General features: G+C 27.0%; 3 protein-coding genes across 7 annotated transcripts; 1 reads left to right on the plus strand and 2 right to left on the minus strand.

Annotated features, from left to right (window-relative positions):
• Positions 1 to 1,993: 1,993 nt before the first annotated feature.
• caz (FUS RNA binding protein cabeza) lies at positions 1,994 to 17,858 on the minus strand. Of its 2 annotated transcripts, XM_015513424.2 has the most exons (10): positions 17,484 to 17,857; positions 15,922 to 16,134; positions 15,507 to 15,653; positions 15,342 to 15,378; positions 5,287 to 5,315; positions 3,515 to 3,648; positions 3,318 to 3,447; positions 3,029 to 3,247; positions 2,496 to 2,964; positions 1,994 to 2,430 (listed from the first exon to the last, which is right to left on the minus strand). In XM_015513424.2, exons 1-10 carry the CDS (start codon positions 17,494 to 17,496, stop codon positions 2,397 to 2,399), a joined length of 1,425 nt encoding a protein of 474 aa, XP_015368910.1. In that variant the 5' UTR covers positions 17,497 to 17,857; the 3' UTR covers positions 1,994 to 2,396. The 2 variants fall into 2 exon arrangements, with proteins under 2 accessions (XP_015368910.1, XP_089081494.1); XM_089225368.1 differs by lacking the exon at positions 5,287 to 5,315 and having other exon boundaries at positions 17,484 to 17,858.
• Positions 17,859 to 19,708: 1,850 nt separating this feature from the next.
• Positions 19,709 to 22,845, plus strand: PIG-A (phosphatidylinositol glycan anchor biosynthesis class A). Of its 2 annotated transcripts, XM_089225369.1 has the most exons (12): positions 19,709 to 20,072; positions 20,531 to 20,584; positions 20,735 to 20,891; positions 20,961 to 21,140; positions 21,200 to 21,318; positions 21,380 to 21,495; positions 21,560 to 21,651; positions 21,731 to 21,936; positions 22,016 to 22,101; positions 22,259 to 22,442; positions 22,506 to 22,596; positions 22,685 to 22,845. In XM_089225369.1, the coding sequence occupies exons 1-12, from the start codon at positions 20,038 to 20,040 to the stop codon at positions 22,757 to 22,759; spliced, it is 1,395 nt and encodes a 464-aa protein (XP_089081495.1). In that variant the 5' UTR covers positions 19,709 to 20,037; the 3' UTR covers positions 22,760 to 22,845. The 2 variants fall into 2 exon arrangements, with proteins under 2 accessions (XP_089081495.1, XP_015368905.1); XM_015513419.2 differs by lacking the exon at positions 20,531 to 20,584 and having other exon boundaries at positions 19,710 to 20,072.
• On the minus strand, positions 22,769 to 27,453 carry Traf6 (TNF-receptor-associated factor 6). 3 transcript variants are annotated; one of them, XM_015513422.2, is made up of 7 exons: positions 27,118 to 27,453; positions 25,222 to 25,349; positions 24,471 to 24,657; positions 24,128 to 24,244; positions 23,932 to 24,062; positions 23,305 to 23,604; positions 22,769 to 23,248 (listed from the first exon to the last, which is right to left on the minus strand). In XM_015513422.2, the coding sequence occupies exons 2-7, from the start codon at positions 25,338 to 25,340 to the stop codon at positions 22,900 to 22,902; spliced, it is 1,203 nt and encodes a 400-aa protein (XP_015368908.1). In that variant the 5' UTR covers positions 25,341 to 25,349; positions 27,118 to 27,453; the 3' UTR covers positions 22,769 to 22,899. The 3 variants fall into 3 exon arrangements, with proteins under 3 accessions (XP_015368908.1, XP_015368907.1, XP_015368909.1); XM_015513421.2 differs by lacking the exon at positions 27,118 to 27,453 and adding an exon at positions 26,022 to 26,464; XM_015513423.2 differs by lacking the exon at positions 27,118 to 27,453 and adding an exon at positions 25,861 to 25,881.
• Positions 27,454 to 27,458: the final 5 nt, after the last annotated feature.

The raw sequence follows: 27,458 nt of genomic DNA on the forward strand, positions 1-27,458 counted from the left end.
TTTACAAAATAAAAAAGAAAAAGAAATAATTACAAAAAAACTTAAAAATATTAAATAGAAAAAGTTAAAGCAATAGTCAAATACACCTGTTACAGGCTTACAGCCTGTGTAGTAGGATAAATCCGGTATAAAAACGATTTTAAGAGGAGACTGTCTGTCAGTCTTTACTTCTGTTTTCTAAGGTTATTTTATATCACTGTTAAAAATTTTTATGCTACTATGAGTAATTACTAATTTTTTCCAACAAAAAATAGCATAAGATACTATATATTACTAAGCGTTTTAAAATTATATGTCGATCCAAACACTGAAAATATCCATAATCAGTTCAACAAGTAAAAATATTTTAAAGACTATACCGTGGCCCAACTTGTATGAATTACCTATCAGAAAATATGTTGTAGCTCAAAATCAAAGCTGTTTTACTATTTAAAAAGGTGATGTATTGGCAAATTGAAAATAATGTTGACTGCAATGGCTCGTCTAATATATTATTAGTAAATTGCTATATTATGCATTTATGAGGAATCCTAGATTGTTTAGCCATTTATTTCGTACATCTTGAAATGAAAAAACTTAAAATTTCAAACTTCTCTAAATAGCTCAAAAAAAGTTTATGAAATAATCATATATAGTTGTTTATTATAGATCTAAGATCAACCAATAAACATTTTCAATTTTGTACAAAATTGGTTAGACATTAAAATTCTTGTTTTTCCAAATTAATCCTAAAAGTAACTAAGAATTAGTATACTTAGTCATTTAAAGTACCAACATGATATCCAATTTATTTTCAGAATCCATTCCCAAAGTTGAAGATTATATTTTCTAAAACATGAAAATGCGTTGACACAAAAAAATTTAACATTGGTTAACCTAACCTAATCAGTTCAGTTTGAGTATACAGATATTTTATTCTTAACAGCTTATTTTGTCAGATATTCTCCAAGGTTATTTTTTATATTAATTGAGGTGTTGACTACGAGACTCAACTAATATAAATGATACTATATATTTATTAATATCTGGACAACATTCTTTTTAATTTTTTTAGTAGTTTTCAATTCTTAAATTACATTAATAAAAGGAGACTGGTTGCATTTTCTGGTCGTTAAATTAATTTTCCGAAAAAATAACAGAATATTGCCATGACGATGACATGAGCTATTTAGAAAAGGTATCACAACTATATCTTGGAATATTTTTAGAGAAGTATCTGGAATTATTATAGCACATAAATATTGTAACTTTATTTTTATCATATCTAATTGTTAATTGTATTAGTTCTCATATGGATTAGTAAGATTGATGAAGTTTTTGCGTTACTAACATAAGATTACACACCATTGTGTGGCATTTAAGTTACAAAAAAAAGTGTTGAAACTAACTAGTTGTTAACCTAGAGCAGGGGTCACCAACTGGCGGACCGCGGTCCGGATACGGACCTCGAGCACTTTTTTTATGGACCGCGAGCTCGTTTTCATTTTACATTGATTAAGTTCATACGCGCCAAACCGGCGAGGGAAACGCGCCGTCGTCGGAGTGACGCGTATGAATTTGACCAATTTTTCACATTAAAAATGAAATATTTCAAACATAATCTTTTTTTTTGTAAATTCAATTTAAATAAATAAATAAATATAAATACAAATTTTAAAATGTATATACCTATTTATTAATGTGTGTAAAATACAATGTGAATAGATAAATAAATATAATCACAAATTTATAAATTATGTCATTGAAACTGTTTGGACCGCGTAAAGTTTGGTAAGTTTCAAAACGGACCCCCATAGAAATTAGTTGGTGACCCCTGACCTAGAGGAATGGTACAATTTTCTCATAAAATATATACAAAAAACATTTGTATGATTCAAATAAAATAAACTCTAATCTAATGTAAATAATTATTTAGCATATTGAATAGCACATCATTAATATCTGTAACAAATTGGATCAATAAATTATTATAAAAATTAATTTAACAACAAAATGAAATAATGAATTATTGACTTTATTATTTAAAAGTTACAAAAAACAATAGCGGTATCTAAATAATAATACTCAATACAAGTAATTTTATTATGAATAATGAGGTTGAGAAGTCACAAATGATAGTCTAAACAATGAAAATAAATTATAATTTTCATACAATTCAGAATCAAAAACAATACATGGTTATAGAAATCTTGTTCATTACATTTATATGATTACCTTATTATTTATTTACATAAAAGAAAAACTAATGACATGAACTCCAGAACTTCTGCAATTTAGAACCTAGTAAAGTTTTATCTAGCTACAAATACACAAAGCATATTTTGTCAATAAAAGAATGTATAAAAAAAATTAGACTGCTAAAAATATTTAGTTTTTGTTTTTATTATTATTAATAATTAGTATGGACGGTTTCTGTCTCCTCTTCTATCACTAAAAAAAAATAGAAAAATATTCAAATTAATATGCAGATTTAAAATTAATCAATATTAACTTACTCTCGCATTGGTCCACCACCTCGTCCTCCGCCACCTCCACGGCCGCCAGGTCCTCCTCTGCCTCCTCCAAAACCACCTCTACCTCCGCCGCCACCACCCATACCACCGCGACTTCCACCCATACTAGGGCCGCCACGACCACCTCCCATACCACCACCACGTCCACGCATGGGTGGTCCACCGCGCCCACCACCCATACCACCGCCTCGTCTGCCTCCACTATCACCAAATCCTTCAGGCCTTGGTTCATTGCATCTGTTACAGTTTTGACGCCAAGAGAAGTTAGTGTTGGCACAAGTTGGATTTGAACATTTCCAGTCTCCATCACGGCCACCTGAATCATTTCCACCACCACGGCCACCGCCTCTTCCACCTCCACTGCTCATACGGTCATCTCTTCTACGGTCTGGGGGTGGTCCACGATCATCTCTACCACCACCACGACCTCTGCCACCACCGCCTCTTCCACCTAAAAAAGAACATTTAATGTAGACATAACATTTTTTAATTTCAAATTAAATAAAAATTATTACCTCTGGGGCCACCATAAAATCCTCCACCTCCTTCTGATGGATCGTCTGATACAGGATCATCCATTTGATAACCACCACCACCATATCCTCCACGTCCTCCACCACCTCTACCAGAACTACCACGAGTACTTCCAGACATACCACCGCCGCGTCCTCCTTGCCAATTATCTCTTTTTGTGGCTAATTGGACATTAATTGTAGATCCATTGAACGACTTACCTAGAGATCCAATATAATTGGTTTTAGTTTCCATTAAGTTAATATTTCTCAATAGTATTTAAATACAAACCATTAAACCAAGATATAGCACTATTTGCAGAATGAGCATCATCATATGTAACAGTTGCTTCCCCTTTAGGCCTTCCACTTGCTTTGTCATTGTACATCCAAATTTTAGGCTTTCCAGTTTTTTTATCAGTCTACAAAAAAAAAAAAAAAAAAAAAAAAAAATGAATGGAATGATGAACACATTAGATAATGTATTACCTTGATGATGCCAATTGAACCAAAGTGTTGTTCAATATCAGCCTCAGAAGTATTTGTAGACATGCCAGAAACAAAAATTGTGTCTTCTTGAACGATGAAGTCACCACTACGATCATTAGGCGGTCCTCCACTACCTAGACGAAAAAAAACCATAGTTAACAAATGATGTTAACATAACAAACACAACAACAAAATAGAAAAACCAAGACTATCAGATATTTCTGTAAACCATAAAAACATGACTTTTATATTATTTTACAATTTTGTTACTAGTCAAAAATGTATGAAAACAAAATAACTTCCAATCATTGTTGAGTTGCAAATAATTTAAATTATATTAAGCAGTTTTAACAACACTTTTATGGAGACTCAGATAATAGAAAATACTTTTATTATACAAACTGGAATGAAAAAACCATGGGACACACACCCCATTAAATATGATCTGTATTTCTAATATAAATATTAGGAATACAATTTTATCATTAACTACAAATCAATGAAACTGCATCAGACAGTTTGAGTGGCGTGCATTATTGAGGCGCAGGTAACACATTTAACCAATACACACTCTTCTATAAAGGATAATTATTTCCTTAATATTAACACTGTTTAGTGGTACCTATGATTAAAATAACCGTATAGTATGCAAAAAACTTTTCAACGCCAACCCAAATGGCAGATGAAATATACAAGTGACAAATAGCATTATTTATATTACAACATGATTTTTTTTATTATAGACATAATAAATTCATAACCAACCAACCTACTACCAAAAATCAATCTATATTACAATATAAGTTTTCTATATGTACTCTAAAGCACCATCAAACTCAATACACTCTATTTCATCGAACACAATATTTATAATGGTATTCATATAAGACCTAATAATTTGTTTATATTTAAAATAAGCTTTATATAAGGTTAATTTTAAGATAAGTTACTATTGTTTTGTCTAAGATATATTTATTTTTGAAATTTTTAAATGTATAGCAGTAATAATAGCCATATAAATAATTACCTTAAGTAATGTAAATTTATATATTTTTACTATTTATACACATATATACATATATATTTAATATTATACTAAAATCAACCACTAATTAACCCTTTCACTGTTCCAGACATACTATTATGTCCAAAACATTTACACCATCTACTGCTTTAGACATACTAAAATGTTCCTTTATTTTTTAATATTGTCAATTGCCAGTAACCATACTATTTTAGGAAACCCTAGTTTGCTTTATTTTAAACATAAATAATTATATTATATAAATCTCAAAATTAAAAATAATAAGCAAAAAGTATTTTAAATATTTAATTATATGCAGCTAAGACTGGTTATAGAGTATAACTAGTGATATATATTCACATATAGTGAAAAGATTAACCATTGTAGTAATAAACTGCATTTTTGTATGTACCTAATTCACCACTTATGTATGTGTTATATTCATTTGAATACAGACTATACCATGTCAACATTTCAATTATATATTAAATAAATAGTGAAACTGCTAACCACTTTGCACGCCACTTGGTTTAAAAAAGTGAATAAAATATAAATACCGTTCTCAAGTATATAAATGATGAAGAATTGCTAAATACAGGTTGGAATTATTACCTTGACAAGATACCTAACTTATCTTGTTATCAGCTTTTGGGTATATATACTTATATAGTTAACAGACTTATTTGAGCGACTATGAACCATTTACTTAATATGTATAAAAGCACCACTTGAATACGGTGCTATTTACCTTTGTTAAAACCACCCCTGCCGCCGGAACTAGAACAAAATCAACAAAACAAACACGATAACATTTATTGGTTGACAGTTAAATTATTTAAGAAAATAAAATACAAAGAATTATGATTATCTATTATGAATATTAAATTAAACTATGATATAAAAACATTAAGTTTATAACATTGAATCATAAAACATAAAATAGGTACATGAAAAATATACCTTGTAATAATACATTTTGTATAAGAGCATATTTTTAATATTTTATGAGTTATCTAAAATAAAAAAAATTATTTTTTGCTTATAAATATCACATGTGTACCTTTAATATATATCTTTAAAAAAGAATAAAAATAGTCATTATAATATTTTAGGGATTGGAAAATTCATTTGCATGTTTTTTTTATGTTAGCCTGTATTTTTGTTATTTAACTATAAATTTATTATATATTATATAATATATAAAACCCAATAAAAAAAAATAAAAAAATATTATAAATCCATATACCTAATGTTTTTAACATACTAAATACTTGAAAACTATTATCTGTGTGCTAAAAATAAAGTGTAGTTTTTCTTCAAACCGCCAAAAATAATCTCAAATGATAGAAAACAGACATAAAAATGTGTTTTTAAATTTAAATTTAATTATGATTCTTGATTTTTTTTAGTAATGTCAAATCATGTCTAGCTAGATAATTTTTTCTAAAATTAATGCTGAACATTTATGATTAACTAATTGTGATTAAATATTATACACTATACATGTATATGAACTACAATAATAAAATATCAAATTTTATTTTTGTATGTTTTGCATGGTAAAAACATTTTAATTGCAATTTAATACATTTAGAACTATAGCTATCAATTTTACATTGAACTAATACAATATTATATAAATTCTAATTTAATTTAAAAATTAGTTAACTCAAGTAAATTCTATATATTGTATATCTATCCATATAGATATACAATATACCATGTATTTTAAATATTATAATTGTTGATATATCCATATTACACAAACAGTTTATTATTTTTGAAGTCACATAAAACTAAGCACATTTAGCTTACAATTTGATATTATACTAAAAGTATAAGGTTATTCTTATATAACAAGATAACCGTTAATGTTTTTATTTGTACCTATCTATAAAATTACAATGCCATTAAATTGAATTTAATAATCATACAAGACAATTTAAAGTATAAAATCATACTATCCAACTTAAAATTAACAATAGTACCCTATTAATTATTCATTACATATCATATTTTAACCTAATCATTAACATTTATAAATTATAAGAATTATCAATAAAAAAAAACGGGTTAGTGGATGTCGTTCTGTTGTACAGTAGTTTACACAAGTGGGAAAATGTAATAAATAGTATAATAAAATCTGAATTAAATTATGTCATTATATACAAAAACGATTCTAAGCGGAAAAGTTAGTCAGTCTAGAATATTCAATAGTATTAGACCATATATTAAATATTATAATATATTTAATCAATGTTTATACCAGAGGTCCCCAAACTGTGCACCACGGCACCCTGGTGTGCCGCGGTGTGTTGTCAGGGGAGCCGCGGCTGTGCCTCGCTGTCGACTATATCAGGGTTTCCCAACCTTTTTGCAATGGCGACCCATACATTTATTCTTTATTAGGTACGCGACCCCCCCCCCCCCCTTAAAAAAAAGTATGCCTTAAATAAATAAGATTTTTACTATAATCCATTTTATCATTGATTTTTTTTATAAAATACAATCCAAATACAATATACTGAATAATAACTTAATTAATAAATAAATAAAATAAATTATAAAAAAATACAAAAAATTAGTATAATAGAAAATTTAGTGTGAATATCGACTAGTCACTAGTCATTAGCACATTTACCGATAAGATAAAAAAAATTCCATAATCATAATAACTTTATGTCATTTATTCTACAATACTAGTTATTTTATACTATTTATCAATTTACGACTAAAATAACTGTAATCGTAACCGCGAGTCGCGACCCATCAAAAAAATTTCACGACCCAATAATGGGTCGCGACCCATGGTTTGGGAAACGCTGGACTATATTATCTGGTCTAAAAATAAACAACGATATTTTACGATGAAAAAAAGGTCGTAAATTTTATTAAGGGCGCCATGAGAAAACTTCAGTTATAAAAGGGCGCCACGAGTATGAAAAGTTTAGGAACCTCTGGTTTATACTATATTAATTATAAAGCTATTATTTCAGAAAAAAAAAGGTACCAATAAAATAAATTCCAAATTAATCAAATCAGACTCATTATGTTCCTGACTCACTCAGTCATTCATGCTATATACAATTTATTATAAAGTGTACCTACTTTAGAAATTTTAAGTACCCAAGAAAAATATTTTTAAATTACAAAAATATAACGCAAATTGTTATTCCTGGTTATTTAATATGTAATTTCATCCAAATTTGAACTTAAGGGTTTGTATAGTATTTAGATTTTTTTCCGCAGAATTAATTACTTCATCGAACTTTGTTTTAAATTTTCAATCCTTAGCTATAGAAATTTAACAATTTATAAATTTTTAACAACTAAAGAATCTTATAATTTCTAATTAAACAAATTTTGTCAAAATTTGACTTTAAACTGTTATATTAAAAAATAATAGTGCCTATCTGCTTATATTTTCTAATTGTTGTTATATCAGCTTAAGGGAACCTATTATTAAATTTTCAAGTTTTTTGACCCAATGAATAAAATTTTAATGGCATTTATAAAATAAAAAAACAGAAAATTTCAAATGTTTATAAATTAATAAAATAAACATATGGTGTAAATTTCAAGTTTCTACAGTTATTCGTTTTTGAATAATAACAAAATAAGAATATTGGTACAAGAGAAATTAAGAAGTGAATATCCAATGATGTAATTCAAATGCTTATAAAAATTTAATTTGACTTTCCGGTAGACTTTTTTTATTTGATGAAAGTAGACATTCATGAAGAATTCATGAAGAATCTTATATTGGATTTTCAAATCTAGTCTCATTTTTTCCATATAGAAAATGCTAGTATAAACATTCAGTAATAGTTTTAGGCGTCAACGGTTATTTGTTTTAGAGTTACACCAATATATAAAATCAATTTTCTCAAAAACTACCGTTTTCCTATAAATATATATATTTTTTTTTTTTTTTTTATCCAGTGCTTTTAAAAACTAATGGGAATTTCAAAATTTGTCTACTAAACAAGCCAGCAGATTTTTAACCATATTTATCAGGTCTATGCATCAGGTAAAGTTGGATTTAATTATTTCTGTTTGCTAGATATTTGTCAATCTCTACACTATACTTGTTAAAATTCTAAGGATTATTATTAAAGACAATTGATAATTTAATAAAAATTTTTTTACAAACAATATCAAAAAATCTCTAGTTTTTGTACAAGACGTACACTGAATCACTAAACAGGTATACACTGTTTATCTGTGTGTATCTTCAAATACACCACTTAAAATAACCAAAAACCTCTAAATATAGTAAATTAAGAATCTAAGTAAATAATTAATATATATGAACACAAATTAGTTAAGATAACTTATACTTAAGTATATATTGACACTGTAGACTACATTTACTCAAAAATTATTTTGATAGAATAGGAGACCAACTACTATAAAAAAATACACCCTAGATTAGTGATTGCCAACAACTGCGTGACACAAATTTTTTTAGGTACCTATATCATGCACTTATTATTTTTTCATACATGTTAATAAATATCATGAAAAAAGTTTAATAAAATTATTAACATTTTTATTCCTTATTAACTCATATTTTGATTAATTATGTTTGTCTAAATTGTTCAAATAAATGCAGTTAACACAGCTACTGTTCCCAAATATAAACATGGCACTTAAAGGTATCCTATTACTATTAGGAAAAATAGGGAAACCAACATATAAACATAATATCAAAAAAATCTGTACGAACATAATATTGTCAAATATATACTATATGTAGCATTAGACATTTAACGCATAAACTGGATAATACAGATCACCACATATTACAAATAACTCAACAACCATCACATAAGTCTTAAATAATATATTATAAACAAAACAGGCTATAATAAGTCTCAAATTAGAATATCCTTGAGTTTCAGCAATTTTTCTATTAAGTATTAACCACCTATAGTCTGTGACACGAAAAGTGGCTCCTAAACACTGCAGCCCACACAGCTTATCCTAGTCGATAGCCATGGGTTCTCAATCTATATCAATTATTATAACACACCGTACAGTTAATATCAGTATCAGTACAGTTCGCATATTTAATATATTGGGAACTACTGAGATTAAAGGCTGTTATGTTTGTGTCAAACAGGGGCTACTTATTTGTGGACAATAGTTTAAATATTTATTAAGATCAACACAATAAAAAAATTGTTTGACTATAACGGATAATCAGAAACAAGAGTTGATAAAACCAATTTAATCACTGGTTATCAACAGACAGAACCAAACACAAATTGATTGCCACAAGAGGTTAATCTTATTAAAGTATAATAACTATATATAATAAATATTTAAGTTTTCAAGAATTCATAAGTATCAAATTGTAGCTTCTAATGTAAAACTGAAATTGGTTTATATGTTATAATGTAAATCAGTATTAACACATTAGATACATCAATATAAAATTAAAAATGATAACAATCATATCTTCCAATTATAAGATACATATAATTATAAATTATACTATTTTCTATTTTTAAATAAATTCGATAGTGAAATTCTTCAGTTTTATATAATTTAAAGTTTAGACTCACTCATAAAAATATTTCATATAAGACCTAAAATAATATACAGAACAACTATCACATTGCAGATATTGAAAACAGATATTATATAAAGCTAAATTTGGAATTTTATTAGTTTGTTATTTATATCATTTAATAAATTAAATTAGTAATATTATTTAAGTCTTTGAATGTTCTAAAAATAAAAGCCAGCAAATGTTTAAAATAAATAGTTTAGAAGTTTTTTTTTTAACTATTAAACAATTTTAAATGAACCAGACATTAAAAATACCTAACATTTTGACCAAAAATAAATATCAATATTTATTGTAGAGTTAATATTTATTTTTAAAAAACACATGTGATTAGATAAATATTTTTAAGTAAGGTTAAATAAATCTATGTCTGTAACATTGTTTTTCAACCTTTTTAGTGTCATGATCCCCAAAATAGGTATAAAATATGGCCAATGACTTCGTGACCCTCTGGTTCTCTATCTATATTAGGTACAAATTTGAACAATAAAAATATCCTATAATTAACTAAACGAAATATACCATTTTAAATATCAATTTATAAATACCATGTACAGTAATTTAAACTTATCAAGTTCAAAAGTTATGTCTCTGGTTATTGGGAATTTTCATTAGCGATGGATTGCCCATTTTTTGATGAGTGATTTAATAGACTGCTTATTATTGTAATTATTTTTGTGTATTATGAAACAATTAATTTATCGATGACAGTCGTGTGTCGCTCGTGTTGTTAAACTCATGTGATATTGCGTTATTAGATTTAAAATAATTTCTATTTTCATAAAGAAATATAAAAATATTAAGTTGGTTTTAAGTGATTTTTTTTTTAGTTTTGTTTAATTAGAATTAATAATTATGGATAAATATGTAACAAAAAGTAATGCATCATCTACTTGTGATAAACTAGCGAAAAATAGTTCAGGTCATATAACAATGGATAAATAAATAAATAAAATGGGATTATTTCACTGAATAATAAGTCTTAATGTGTTGTTTGTATTCAAATTCTATCTCAAGAAAGTATATAACTTTCAAAGTTAAGTTGACATCTGGTAACAAATCACCCACTTTCAGTAAAAAAAAAAATGATTTTTTTGAAATAAATCACATTTTTTTACAAGATTAACAAATTTGTACTCTTAAATCAAGTCAGAATAATACCGCAACACTTGAAGCATTTTATTTATTAACACTAAGGGTAGCTAGGGAATCAAAGCCCCAACACGGTTGTTGAGATCCATTCTACCTGGCTGCTATTGATATGGTCAATATCATGATAGGTCTAGAAGAAGCAAAATAATCAAAAACTATTCCACTTTCAAATGACACTAAAATCAAGACGAATTAATAAAATGGCAACTGATGTGCACAATTAAATAGTACAAAATCTAAAATCAAGTAAATATTTTTCTTTTCAGTTTAACGAGTAAACAGACATGATAAAATTGACAAAAATGTTATGTTTTGTTTGATATGGAGGTGATTGGACAATTAAAGAAAATTGCTTTATTGCAAATCAATACCAGACCATGCTACTGGACAAGCGCTAATTGAATTACTCATTGTAAAAACCAAACCGGAAAATTTGGACTGGAATAAGGTATTTCAGTGTGTTCTATGGCACAAGAGCAATGACAGGGAAACATATTGATTTGGTTTGATAGTAAAATTAAAAGAATTAATGCCAAATATTAAATGAACACACTGAAGAAAATCTTTACAGACATACGCTTGCCACAAAAAAAATGCTAGATAATTTAAAAAATAAGTTTTCAGAAGCTATAAAAAATAATAAATTATATTAAGAGTGGACCGCTGCAGTGCAGATTGTTTTCCACACTATGTGAAGAAATGGGTTCCAAGTACTAGTCACTGCTTTTCTATACCGAAGTTAGGTAGATGTAATGAGGAAAAAATGTTTAGTTGCGAAATGAATTAATATTTTATAAATATCGAAACAGCACATTTGTAACTTTTTTTCAAGATAATGAGACATTACTAATTTTAGGCTTATTTAAACGATATATTTTCACATTTAAATGACTTTAACATAAGCTTACATAGGCGCAAAAAGAACATTCTAATAATATCAGATAAAGTTAATGCTTTTATCAAAAAACTTGTAATTTGAATCATTCGTCGCAAAAAACAAAATTTTGATGTATTTGATTTAACATAAAACTACATTGACAAAATTGTTAACTTACAAAACCCCTATTCTTGATCAGGTTTTGAATACTATGAAAACATATTAAAGAGGGTTGAAAATTCAAAAACTTAAATATTTTTCATGTGGCAATAACGACTTCTCAAATAGAAGGATTCATAATTAATTTTATGAAAATATTGTTGCAGTTGCCAAATTACCAGTTGAGACTCACAACCAACTTATAGATTTGTCAGCTAATAAAACATTACAACTAGAATTTTCATCCCAAAATTTAAATAAGTTTTGGCTTTCCCAGAGAAATGAACATGGAAGTTTTGTAACAGAAGCATTAAACATTTTAATTTCGTTTGCTACTTCTAGTTTATGCAAAAAAGGATTCTCATCCATGGAGGCAATAAAAACTAAGTACAGAAATTGTTTGTAATTTCTAGAAAGTAAGTTACTTTTATGTGTTTCAGATGTTGAACCACAAATTAAGCAACTTTTAAAAGTAAAACAAGTTCAACAATCAAACAAATAGTATTTAACCCTAGATTACACGCATTAAAAATATTCATGAGGTTCCACGCACACGGTGTTTTTGATTGAGTATTGAAATAATCATTATTTTATTGATTTTAAATAAATAAAAATTATCAAATGATTTTATTGATACATAATATAAATAAATTAAACTTCGTAGTTACACACAGTATGGCGAATCAATGTCAACTAGCAACAATCTTGCCAGTCATAATGAAAATAAAATATTCATTTACATTTTATCAATAGAAAATAATGTCTTACCCATATTTAAGTTTTCATAAAATTAAATTGTGTATTAATGTCACATTATAGCACGCACACATCCAACATCAAATCCTAAACAGTCAGGAGTTGTATCTAATTTTAGTTTATCATCTAATTAGAAGGTTCCTAGATTGAGTTAGGTTAATATTTCGTATTTTTGAAACAATGAACAAAATTCTAAAAGCACGGTCTTTTTGACCGTGAAGCGTGTGCTGTAGAGTTAATAATGTTTATTCATTTATTTTATATATATCCTTATCGGTAAAATTTTATTATTATTAAATATTTTTTTTTGTTTAATAAAAAGTTGTAAATTATAAGGCACATTTGTAAATCAGCATTTTATTACTTTTAACTTACACGGCCTCTAGTCAAGGGGATCAATAGACTCTATAGAACTAAAATATACCTATTAGAAAGTTTAATTTCAATTTCAAATCCACGAAAATGAAAAATGCTCATCAACACGTTCAAGGTTCAACTTTAGATATTAGACTTTTCAACATAATAAAATTATAATGTATAAAAAGGACATTCCTAGTAAGTAATAGTATTTTTAGCTTAACTAGTTAATATTTAGTCTCGATAAAAATAACACAAATAGTAGGGTCATCTTATCCAGCAGAACATAAACGTCTACAATTTGGGTAAATAATACCATTATTTGATTACAAATTAAAGTTAACAATTATGCATATTTATTTATTTATGATAAACACAATAAACTAAAATAATTATATGAATGAACCTCAATGTTAGATTTCAAAACAAAAATTTAAAACACCTTTGCTGTGCCTATCCATCAGTTACAATTGATGATATTAAAATATTTATTACCTGTCTGTAATTAATAAACATAACTTATACAAAGATTTATAGTATATTGCATTTAATAAGAAAGTTTAGAAATTAGATTTTTAGTACTCACTGAATGAGCTCTTATGATATGTTAGTTGAATTAGATTGTATAAAAAAACTAATGTTTATAAAATGCATAAGCAAAACAATAGTTAAAAATGTGTTACATTAATAATTTTAGCAATAAGTACAGTCTAAAAGTTGTTTAGCTCTAGATAGAGGAGAAAATATATTAAATATGTCTAAGCATAGTTTATATAATACTTTCATTTTAAAACAAAAAATATAAATTTGGAAAAATTTCAATAAAATAATTTATTTTTAAATACTAACAGGCAAAAAAAATATTCGAGTTTGAAATATTCTTTTTTTTTCTTAAATAATTGTCATATGTTGTTGTTAGAACACTGATTTTTAAGTTCTAATGAATGTTAAAATATACTACATAATATGAAGTTGAAATTGTGAAAATATGCAACAAATATGTAAAACAAATAATTTTTAAATTGGGAAATATGTTCAAAAAAATGCTCTTATTTATCTGACAATAATTTTTATAAATTAATTATTAAAATAACTTAAAATAAATTAAACAACTCAAAGTTAGATATTTAATTTAATAATTTACGATCATCTCAATTATTAAAGAGCCAAAAAATGTTTCATTAAATTTACTACTATAATAAAATATAATTTTTGCAGTTTTTTTTTTAATTAACAAAAAAATTGCCATAAACTTCAAATTATTATAATGTCTAAAGATAACTGACAAAAAAAAAAAAAAAAAGAGAAAAAATCTTCAACTGCATAAAAGTCTAGAGTCGAATGGTTATTTTATATCTTATTCAATATTGGCACCACTTACTTAACAGTTAATAATTATAGAAAAATCAAAATATTATACTAATCTTTGAATCTATCAAACTTGCCAAATACTAATAAATATATTATAACGAAGTATTTAACACCGTTTAAAACAGTTATGTTTTAAGTTAGAACTTCAAGCCCAATACTAGATATTTAAAATTGTATAATTGTAACAAATAAACACTAAATATAATTAATTAAATACTGTAAGCATTGTATATTTTTATATAATAAATGCTTAAAACAATTTCAATAATACCTCTGATATTTACCTAACCTAATGATATAGTAAATTTTAATTTAACAAAGCCAAAATATGAAATGTAGGATTACATAATTTGCTTTGTAGAGTAACTTTATTTACTGAGTTGATTCATAATATAATGTTTAGCCCTAATATGTACTCAATTCAAGTGACAACCTTATTGAATAGATACTTAATATTATGTTTGTGATAAAATGACTATATACTATTCTATCTTAATAATTGTTTTTGTTTCATTCAAACATAAAATGTGACTTATACATTAACAAATGTACTTACTCATATCCTCCACTGCTGTTACGTTCTTGTCTACCACCTTAAAAATTTAAATTAACTACATTAGGAACTATAGACAAATAATGAGATTAATTGTGTTAGTTGAATAAAATGAAAACAAGTGCTAAAAATGAATAGCAAATACTTATTTAAAATAAAAACAATTACCTCCAAAACTGCTAGGTCCGCCATATCCACCACTTGATGGTGGACCTCCATAACCATTCCCACCACTTGATCCATTAAATGATCCTTGTTGACTTCCTTGCTGTCTAAAACTTGGCAGAGGTTGTTCATAAGCAGGGTATCCACCTCCTATGTTATTAAAAGTTAAGAAAAATTAATTAACAAAGGTTGAAAAGTATTTTCTAATGGTTATGATGTTAAGCGTACACAATATTATGCTAGAACAATATACTTAATTATACAAATTATTAAGTATGTGTTTTTATCTACATATTATTTAAAATTTAAAAAGTGTAATGGCAATTATAAAACAATGTACAACAAAAATATTTTAATTATTTTTTAAATTATGGATATCTAATTGTATTACTAAGTAGATCATCAAAAATTTAATCACCTTGACCTGCTGCAGTAGGCGGTGGTGGAGGTTGATTCCATCCACCACTACCAGGATATCCACTTTGTGGTTGTTGAGTTTGTGGCTGTGGTGCCCCAGTTTGTTGATAACCTGGAGGGCCTGGAGGAGGAACGCCATATGCTGGATATCCACCGTATCCACCAGCTACACCACCTCCACCGCCGCCACCTCCGTATTGACCAGTTGAGTATTCTAAAGTAAAAATAAAATGAATATTTTGATAGCTCAAGCATTACCTAGCATAAAATATCAATCAAAATTAAGTTGCACTTGGGTAGACTCATAATGCGTTATAAAATTGAATTGAAAATGCAGTTCACAATCTGACACCGATAACAAGGGAACTAGTCAAGTATTTGAATGAGTTGTTTTTGAATGAAGAGTATTCAAAAAGTATTTTCTACGAATGCTATAATTTATTATTTGAACATAATCATGAGTATATGAATATCATTCATAGTCACAGATTTAAATATATAATACACCTAATAATTTGTTAATAGCCAGATAATAGGTATACTTTTATGATCACAGGAGAAACCAGCCATATTATATGTAAATAGAAATTTGTAGTCATAATTCTAATGACTACAACGATATCGGATAATCGAGTTTATTTGTATTGGAACATATGTGCAGTGAACATTATACCTATAAGCAGTGCCTTTGATACAGAGACCAATATTAGCATCCAAAAAAGTTCAATGAGTCCAAATAACGAGAAAAATGTATTAAAACCCTTGTTGTAAGCTGTATAAACAATTCTGAAAATGCTGATCTTAATATTTTAGAATTTTTAAGGGGAATAGCTCATAATTTATCTTTTTAAAACTTTTTTTTTTTTTATAATAATATAATATCTCGTATAATATTATATTTAATTGTATAATTGAATTATAGAAGACAATAATATTTTTTTTTCCAAATGACCGATCATCTAACAGATAACATTAAAACCCTTTTAATTCAGACACACTCATTCGCACATAATTTTTGAACAAACAACCCCTCGCCCGATAACAATAATATGATAATTAAGAATCAACAGTATAAATTACTTCTATCGATACACATACAACTAGTAATTAAGAGGTTGGTATGTATTCACCGAGTTGTTGGCACTACTAAGCATGAAAGCGTTCAAACATTAAGTCTCCATCGAACAACTTTCATAATTTCTGTCCAATACATTACATTTTCTATGATAGGCACCAATCAACCATACGGAGTCACGGCAAACGTCTCCAGAGACGAATTACATCCCTTCAAACTATAATATAATCAACCTTAAAATTCATTATCTTGTAACTGTAGTGGCGAGTCACTGAGTCACAATATTAACGCGTTTCGTCGACATTTTAAACGAAGTGCATCTCATTCGTCACAGACACGCGGAGGCGCGCGCGTGCTCGGCCGGTTGAACGTGGAACGCGATAGCCTGAACTAGCCGGCCGGCACGACAGAGCTCATACCGCGTAAGACAAACGGCAAGCCGAAAAAACGGGTACAGGGTGAAATGGATAACGCGTGGCCATACTTACGTGGATTTGCCATGTCTTCGTCGCCGATAAACGAGCTTTGGTTTCTTCGAGTACTACAACAATTGTCTTCAATCACCCGTCGGGTGATCAATACGCAATCGGATGAGCCGGCCGACGAATGTCTTGAATCGTGGGGTCCAAAAGTCACGATACGACGATACACGACAACAGTAACGACAATTAGTGATGTAGGATTGTAACTTGTAGGCACTACGCTTCCCTCGTCGGCGGTCGCTACTCAGTACTCACCACTCAATCTCAATAGTCAATATAATATACTATATACAATATAATATATTAATATTAAGTATTAACTATGAATTCCAGTAATTATGCGGCGGGGAGTGGGTGGGCACCGGACTCGAGCATCATAGCACAAAATGGCGTTTGTTTATAGCGTCGTCGGCGCGGGCTCGGAACTTGCATGACGTCTCACCCAGGCTGTGCGGGATTTTTCGCGTCTCGTGTCGCGGTCGCACTGGGCTAGATAAAAAAATTTAGACCCGGCTGGTTATATCCAATATCCAATATCCATAGACCTCATAAGTATTTTAAGATCTATGGTTATATGACAAAATAAAATACAAATGAATATTTCGTTATGACTGCAATCTATGCTACAATCATGTAGATCATAATTATGACTTTTAATAAACATTTTTAGGTCGGGGAAATTTTAAAACTTAGCAGGAAATACTATATTATTGAAAGATAATTTGAATTGTTTTAATCTGGCAACACTGACTTATATTCAGTTTTCAGACTTTCAGTCTTAGATCATATCACGGCTTTAAATGCTTTGATGGAAAGCTGTGGATCATATACAAATACAAGTAGTACCTATTATAAAGTTTTATTAGATAGGTTTTAAACATTTAAACGAGTAGATAATAAAAAAGATTCAAATTCAAATTCTCGTCAGTTGTCATTAAAAATCTGGTAAATTGTGCGGTCTTCTTATTTTTTAGAAATCTACAAATAATTTTATCAAAATTTAAAACTTTATATTTTTGATTTGTTTTTTTAAAAAAACCTTACCTTACCTTAAAAATTATTGCACTGTATAATCTAATAAAAAAAAGTGAAAACATAAAAAAATATATAAAATTGTATTAAAAATGACGACAATCAACGAAATTGCAATAACATTGAAAAAAGGTCAAAAATTGCAAAAAGTTGCACTTAAAATTTTTATAAATTAGTTGGTAGTTTGGTACTCGTTTGAAACAAATTTATATCTTACTTAGCAACGAATCCGAACAATAGAAAAAAGATTGCAAATGCAACAACATCCGAGCCCTACTAATTAGATACGTAAAATTTACCTACGTAAATTGAATATGGTTGATGTAATTTATTCTTCAAAATAGATAAACAGAAATCACAAAATAATTATAAAAAATTATGAAATGTTTTAAACAATGATGGAGTATAAAAAAAAAAATGATTTGCCTATTGTAACAATAAAAAAGTGTGTATAGGTACTATAATATTATTAATATTTGTTAGGTTTCAAAAAATTCATCATCACGTACAAAAAATAAAAATGTGCCAATTGATATTTTTTATTTTTATTTTAATTAGCTTGTAATATTAAACCACAGATTATATAATTAATATTATATATAATAATATAATTATTAATATGTTTTATATAATCTGTGATTAAACTATGATATTATCTCAACAATTGAACATAATAATAAATTAATAATAATACATTATAATATTATACCATAAAATCAGCATTCAATTCAATATACAAGAAATTACAATTTTGTGCATAATGATATAATGTAATATAACCTAACCTCTATTCTAAAAGTACGTCTCGAAAACAATAATGCATTTACAACTTCTTTTCAGAGAAATTGAGTTTATTGAGTAGATAATTGTTCATTTGAATGCGAAAATTGCGAAATAGACGAAATCGTAAATAGTAAAATAAATACGTTGTATGTTCTAGTGATAAATTTATCATGATTAGAACATGGTAGTCCACCGACTTTGTAGTTTTGTACGACGAATTGTCGACGATGCAAACGATGAATGACACATTATAATTACACGGTCAAGAATATGCCATATGGTGCGGGGGGTGATCGAGTTTGTTTACATGAATATGGAGGCAACCTTTATTTTGCCCATGAACATTATCCATGTTCATGATTTTTCCATATCTGTAGTTATCATGATCTTATCTATATAATCTGAAATATCAATAATTGAATAATCAATTCTTCGCATTCGGCATTTCGGCAATTTGGCTTTACGCCATTACTCATAACTCATTATTAATTATTAAATAATTTAATATATTCATTATTATTTATTTCATTAATAATATTTCTGTGTTACGTTTGCTTCTTTCTACCCTATTTGATATTCTGATTTAAATATTAGTTATTAGTATTATTTAGACATTTAGCTAATACTTTCCTACCAAAGACTAGAGTTACCGAATAATATAATACTGCAGTTCTTACTTACGGTCAATTATAATTTTTCATTTTAACTTTTTTTTTTGATTCTCCCGAACTGCAACTTTTGATCAATGAGTGCACATTTCAAAATGAAACACAAAATTTGGTATGTAACCAAGTTCAAAATCATAATGCATTATTTACTTTTCATAGTGTTAATGCAACACAAATTAAATTATAAAATTTACATAGTAATTAAAATGGAAGAGGCTATGAATTAAAGACTAAGGTCAAAACCAACCGATTGCAGTTTTTTTGGCAAACTACTGAGCATAGCGAATACTTTGAGCATTGAATCTATGAAATCCCATATCACAGTCTATCAAATCCCACCTTGTATATTAATAAGAGAATGTTACACACAATGTTTGGTAATGTACTATCTGTTATTCAGAAGGTATGTGTTAGGAAGGGTTAACATGAATAACATTTGTTATTGATGTGCAAATTAATTAATATTTGGTGAAAATGTTTAGATAAATAATCAAACATGTAATAACATAATTTACACTCATAATATAATATCTTATATCTATATCAGTAATTTTTTTGTTCTTAAATAAGGAATTCATTGAACTATACATTATTAAAATCATCAAAACTAATATGTATTTGTTGGTAGGTACCTACTAATAGTTTTATAGTTACATTTTCATTTGAATTTATGATGATTAATAGGCCTAGATATTATATTCTACACAAAATTATAATTTTGTGAACAATAGTTATTTAGTATTTAAGTTGCATTGACTAAAATTGTAATTTTAGTATGGCATCAGATTTCTTCTATCCGAACATGGGTGGTGTGGAAGAGCACATATTTAATTTGTCACAATGCCTTTTGATGAAAGGATATAAAGTTATTGTCTTAACTCATTCATATCAAGATAGAGTTGGAGTACGCTATATGACAAATGGATTGAAAGTAAATTAAAATATATGTTAAAACTACTTAATACTACAACAAAAAATAAATCATTAATAATTTTAATAGGTGTACTATTTGCCAATCAAACCATTTTATAACCAATGTGTCTTACCTTCAATGGTTTCTTCTTTACCATTAATTAGATATGTTTTAGTTCGAGAACAAATAAGTATTATACATGGTCATTCAGCATTTTCAACTTTAGCTCATGAAACAATGATGATTGGTCGTTTACTAGGCATACAAGTAAAAATAATTCAGCAATATATGTAAAATAATAATAAATACAAATATTTAATTTTTAGACAGTATTCACGGACCATTCACTATTCGGATTTGCTGACACTTCAGCTATAATAACAAACAAATTTTTAGAAATGTCATTAGCTGATTGTAATCACTGTATTTGTGTATCACATATTGGGTAATTATTAATTTAATTACATAAACAGTGTACATAATTTAAAAGTTATTTTTTTTTTTAGTAAAGAAAATACAGTATTACGGGCTCGCGTTAATCATCATAGAGTTTCAGTCATACCAAATGCTGTTGATACAACAGCATTTGTTCCTAAGTTGGAATTAAGAACAAAAAATAAAAGTAATCATTTGCCTAGAATAGATTATTAAAAATATTTATTGAAATTAATTGATTATATTAACAGTTACGATTGTCGTGGTTAGTCGTTTGGTTTATAGAAAAGGTGTTGATCTATTAGCTCAAATTATTGCTGATGTTTGCTTGAAAAATCAAAAAGTGTGTTTTGTTTACTACAGTAGTATATAAACTTGGTTTGCCTAATTTTAATGAAATCAACTATTATAATATTTTATAGGTTCAATTTATTATTGGAGGTGATGGTCCTAAACGTGAACTTCTTGAAGACATTCGTAACAATTTGAATATTGGTGAACAAGTAACATTACTAGGTAGTTTGGAGCATTCACAAGTATGCAATGTTCTTAATCGTGGGCATATATTTTTAAATACATCCTTAACAGAAGCATATTGTATGGCTATTGTTGAAGCTGCTTCTTGTGGGTATGGTTTTAATTTTTTTTTTTCAATAATTATAATATATTTAATTTAATTAATAATATAATTTATTTTCAATTTCAAGATTAAAGATTGTAAGTACAAGAGTAGGTGGCATACCTGAAGTATTACCTCCAGAACTTATAATTTTAACTGAACCTAATGTTCCATGTAAGTTACATTAATTTAAGTGTTTGTAATGAATTTATATTCATAAATAATGTGGGTAGCAAAACCCTTCAAACAAATAATAGAATAATTTGTTTTAAGAAAAATTAAATATGTGCATGTTATATAAAAAAAATAAATATATATTTTGATCTTTTAGCTATACTCCAAGGATTATATAAAGCTATAAATCAAGTAAATAGTGAACTCGGAGTACCACCAATTGAATGTCATCAAAAAGTACAATCGCTGTATAACTGGATGAATATTGCTAAAAGAACAGAGATAGTGTATAACATGGTTTCATTAGAACCACCAAAAACTTTAGGAAAACAATTGCGCAGGTACAATTCCATAAAGCTAATTTTATAAATTATTTTATTACAAATATATTATTTAAATTCTAGCTACATACCAACTGGAGTATATCCATTTCTACTAGTAGTATCATTTATGCACATATTGCTAAGACTTTTGGATTGGTGGATTCCACGTTCAGTAAGAATCTATTTTAGATTTTTGTTTGATATTAAATTTTTTTTATAAAAAAAAATATAGATATTTACTTATATACATAAAATTTTAGGAAATAGACCTGGCCAAGGATTATAAAATTGACGATACTCAAGTAAATTCTAAATCGCCATGTTTTGAAAATTGAGAGTATACATTTTTTTAAATTGTTATTTATTTTATACAATTTATTTAAAATATAACAGTTCTAGAATAAATTTATTTATGGACGGATATAGTTACATATAATACTTTTATAAACCTACAACAATATACAGAGATCAAAAATTAAGTACATTTAACAATTATTTTAATCACAATTGAGTCATTTTTAATAAATCCATTTTGAAGAATTTCATCAATAGCAACAAATTCATGGTATCCAAAAGCTCTTGGATTTAAAGGAGGAACCTCATTACTAATATTTCCGAAAGAACACCTTCTAAATGCTTCAGATTCAGCTGATGATTGCATTTTCAAACAAATGGTCTGCATTGGATTTGTTGGATGGATTAAAAATAAAGTAATATGACCAGAAAATGGCCAAATTAAAGTATCATCATATTCACCACGCATCATGTGAATAAATAGAGAAAGATTACGATTGTCTGTTGACATATTTATTCGACCACATACTCTGAAATTGAAAAAAAATATTTTAAACATCAGGTATTTTGTACTTGAATTAATTACTTGTATCCAGTAGAAGATGTATAGAATCCTGGAGTGTAGTATCGTGTTTGTGATGGCCTTTCTCTCATTGATTTCAAAGACTCCATAAAATTTTCAAATCTCCATATATACACACCATTGCATGTAATTAATGATATTGCATTTTGAGATTGCCCAAACTCAGCGATTAAATTATTAACCATTTGACTAAGTTGTTCAATATCTTTATCCTTGACTGCATTTTTTTGATTAAGGCGCTCTATATCTTTATCTTTCTCAATATTACTTTGCTCTAATACGACTATTCGTTCATATAAATTACTGCAAAAAAATTTTAAAATGTGATTATTTTAAACTACCTATAGTAAGAGGGTAAAATATAGAAACTTCAAGTAAGGCACACTTATTTAAGTTGTATATTTTAAATTTGAGAACAATTTTTGTTCTGCTTAATAAGGGCTCAAATATAAAAATATCTTCAGTAACTACTGTTAGTTAATTTTTACTAAATTTACTTTAAAATATTAGTATTGTATCATTGTTATCATATTAAAATGTATGGTATAATATAATTTATATTTTATAATGTTTCTGCCTTTTTTTTTCTTAAATTAAAATAACATTTTAATGAATAAATATATAACTGACCAAAGTAAAGCTTTTTCAGAATTAGGATCTTTATTTGCATCCCACAGTTGTGTAGCTTCTAAAGCTTTAGAATGAGCACCATCTCTAATTTGAAATTTGTTCATGAAATCAATATGAGATTTTGTAAGCAGCTAGAAATAAATACAAGAATAGAAATATTTTATCTTAAATAGAGGTATTAATTTTGTTAACTTACAGTAACATGTCGATGCACACTCATAACAAGATGGTTTGATAATTCATTTTTATCTTTTATTGTATCCTTACATCCAATTAAATGAAATGGACAAAGATTATCAGCTGGTCCATTTACCTATATTTTACAACAGTTAAATTAATATATTTTTATGACTTCTCTTTGATTTGAGTATAAATCTTAATTTAACATTTTCTCAATGTTGGTTTATGTATAAAATTATTTGATATTTTAATAAGATATAAATGTATAATGTATGACTAATTAAAACAAATTAAAACTTTTAGTAGACACTTCTAGAAAATTAATAATAATAAAGTAAACTTTCATAGAACAAACTTACTTTGTTTTTATTAAATACACATGAGGCATAATGTTGATCGGCTTCTAACAATGGTATTATTACATCACAACCAGTATTTAAACAAGTAACTTTTTGCTCATCTATTTCTCGTTTTGTATAGTTATCAGGAAATAAACCTTCTATAGTCAGAGGTAATAAATCAATTGGACATATTTGACTTTTACGCCTAAAAAAATTAAAAAAATAATTTTAACATTAGATAGGTAATGAATACAATTAAAATATATGTAACTTCTTTATTCATTAAACATTGTTTGTAAAATAACAAAATATGGAACCTCAACAAAAATTACATGTGTGTATTTTAATTAAGTGATGAATATGTAGCTGAAAGACAACAATGCTATCATCACAATCACAATCTCTCTAGTGTCTGTTATCACCACACCAATTGCATAGTCATAATAGTTTTTGTTGACATAATGACTGGAGTTAGAAGTTGCTATTTTTTAAGCTTAGTGCAATAAATACTTTTTAAAAGTTTTCATAAAGTTGTTATTCATCATGAGGAAGCAAGATATTGTTTAACTATGCTGGTGAACCAATAAAAAATCAATAAGCTATGAAAAACCATCCAATTGTCCTTATTAAAATAGTATGTCAGTAATCCAAGATGTTACAAACATTATAGAAATTTATATAAAGCTATAGTTTAATACATTATGATCTTTAATACAAGAGCTAAACAAATAAATATATAATATGTAATACATAATTTGTTTTAACTTACTCAAGCCATGTACTTATACACTCGGAACAAAATCGATGTCCACATCTTGTCAGCATTGGATCCTTTAGACAGTTAAGGCAAATAGAACATTCAAATCGTGGATCTATTAATGACAGCATTTTTTATATCTGTACAAATGACAATGTTAATAAGTATCATCAATATTTAGATATAAAAAAAAAATTTCAGAAGTATTTTTTATGAAATATGTTGAACAACATAATATTATGCACTAAAATACGCAAAAAAATGAAATATATAATATACAAATCCCAAAATCTGTGTTTAAGTATAAAAATAAATATTATATTTTTGATTCTTTAATTTTTTATTAATCATTGGATATTTTTGATTTACTAACATTAAATTTATCATACATTTTTGAATTCTATGGAACAACTTAAATGTAATCTTTTTTTTTCAGTGCCCAGCAAAAATTAAGTACTACAAAGTTAAAACTCTAAATATTTTGAAAATTGGTTATTTAGATAAAATGTTAGTTAAGGTAACAATAATAATGACATTTCAAGATTTCGAAAATCAGCTGGTAAAATATATGCGACATTAATATGAATTACGAATAATACAATTAACCAAATACCTATAGGCGATTATTATGTATCTATTGACAATAATCACCTGTTGATCTTACACCGATTTTAAATCATAAAACATCAACATTAAGTGTTAACTCGCACGGTTCTTAATTTGCATACCAAATTTAATGCGTACTAGTGCATAATTACTGTCAATTATACTGTAATTAGATAGTATACATTATGTTGATACATCATACATACCAATGTTGTGAACAAATACAAAACGTAGGTACTACGTGGTGGACGACAACTACAGTTGTAGGTACAAGTACAACACTAGACTCTAGGTAATAACAACTATCACAACCAGTAACTTATATATCAATTACAAAGTAGATAATAATTAAATATTAATAAACAATAGTGACAACAATTTAATATTATTGGTGAAAACAAAAAGTGTCACCGCCGGTTAAAAATTTGAGATTATTTTGTAATCAGCATGGTAGAACGATTTAAGATTTACTTTAATAATATTAATATTATATAAGTACGTAATTGAGTAATTCTTAAAAAGTAACAATTAGTTTAAAGCTTTTTTAACTCGGCAGTTTGATAATATGGTGAAACGTCGATTCGACACTATTACTGAGTATACTGCGATAGTGCGATACTATTTAATCTTTACGTCTTCTGTGTGACTGTGTCCATGTGTAACCGGAATATCGATTTTAGGAGGAATCATGTGCGACAACGTAAAAACGTAAAAATCTCTTTAAGTATTAAGAAGTAATCTTATCGATATTAAAATACCTATATGAAATTATAAAAAATAACAATTTTTTTTTTAAATTTCAAATTCTGATACATCATTTATCCTTAAATCTTTTTATATATTAAATTATCAATTATTTATTTTTAAAATATCGATCAGAGGATTTGTAAAGCCCATATTATTCTATGTACCTAACTGTATTATAAATTTATAATACTTAAAGTTAATGAACGATAAAAAAAATGCGTATTTTGAATTCTGGTAGTTCCAATATTTTCAAATATTATTATTGTCCCAATATGAATTAGTACTTATTATAACAGGATATCAAGAGCAACATAACCTTGAAGTTTTGAGGGATTATATGAAATTTTTGGAATTAAATAGTTTTGCGAGGGTACTGAAATAGCACATCAAATTTAGGATTTGATTTTTTAACTAAAACCCTAACATTTAAAAATTCAAATACAATTACATATATAATTATAATACACCATATAGATACATTCACATGATTTATAATTTATACTGGTATTCATAGTATTATTTATTTTATTATCAAAAATACGATAGCACACATACTTATATAATTATGATGATGAGTCGAATTATTATTTTCATTTTTCGTCAAAAATATCACATAATATGTTAATAGACAATAATTTAAGGTTTACGATCGTGACTCGTTAGAGTGTGTGCGGAATGTGAGGCGCGACGTGTATTATGATGATCAGTTGGCAGGAGGAATCGTATGAACCATAGACATATAAATATATTTATATGGTATGAACACCAAATATTGCCACGTAAATAATATAGAGAATAGAGGTAAATAGATTAATGGCATTATTGATATTAAGATATTAATGAAATTAAATCATAAAAATTAAAAATTATTATAGGCCGCACGCGTGCACTTATTA

This window comes from Diuraphis noxia, unplaced genomic scaffold, assembly GCF_037042655.1.
Source record: "Diuraphis noxia isolate RWA-SAM2 unplaced genomic scaffold, SU_Dnox_SAM2 contig0004, whole genome shotgun sequence".
Taxonomy (NCBI): Eukaryota; Metazoa; Arthropoda; class Insecta; order Hemiptera; family Aphididae; genus Diuraphis; species Diuraphis noxia.

What these genes read in the sequence shown, in the direction of transcription:
- PIG-A (XM_089225369.1), top strand. Translation starts at nt 20,038, where the DNA reads ATGAGTGCACATTTCAAAATGAAACACAAAATTTG. An exon ending in AAAATGAAACACAAAATTTG is followed by an intron (nt 20,073 to 20,530) that starts GTATGTAACCAA and finishes TTCTTAAATAAG; the next exon opens with GAATTCATTGAACTATACAT. An exon ending in TTAGGAAAACAATTGCGCAG is followed by an intron (nt 22,443 to 22,505) that starts GTACAATTCCAT and finishes TTTAAATTCTAG; the next exon opens with CTACATACCAACTGGAGTAT.
- caz (XM_015513424.2), bottom strand. An exon ending in TGCTATATCTTGGTTTAATG is followed by an intron (nt 3,248 to 3,317) that starts GTTTGTATTTAA and finishes TTGGATCTCTAG; the next exon opens with GTAAGTCGTTCAATGGATCT. An exon ending in GGTGGTGGACCAATGCGAGA is followed by an intron (nt 2,431 to 2,495) that starts GTAAGTTAATAT and finishes ATTTTTTTTTAG; the next exon opens with TGATAGAAGAGGAGACAGAA.
- Traf6 (XM_015513422.2), bottom strand. Translation starts at nt 25,340, where the DNA reads ATGCTGTCATTAATAGATCCACGATTTGAATGTTCTATTTGCCTTAAC. An exon ending in TGTATAAGTACATGGCTTGA is followed by an intron (nt 24,658 to 25,221) that starts GTAAGTTAAAAC and finishes TAATTTTTTTAG; the next exon opens with GCGTAAAAGTCAAATATGTC. An exon ending in GTGTGCATCGACATGTTACT is followed by an intron (nt 24,063 to 24,127) that starts GTAAGTTAACAA and finishes ATTTATTTCTAG; the next exon opens with CTGCTTACAAAATCTCATAT.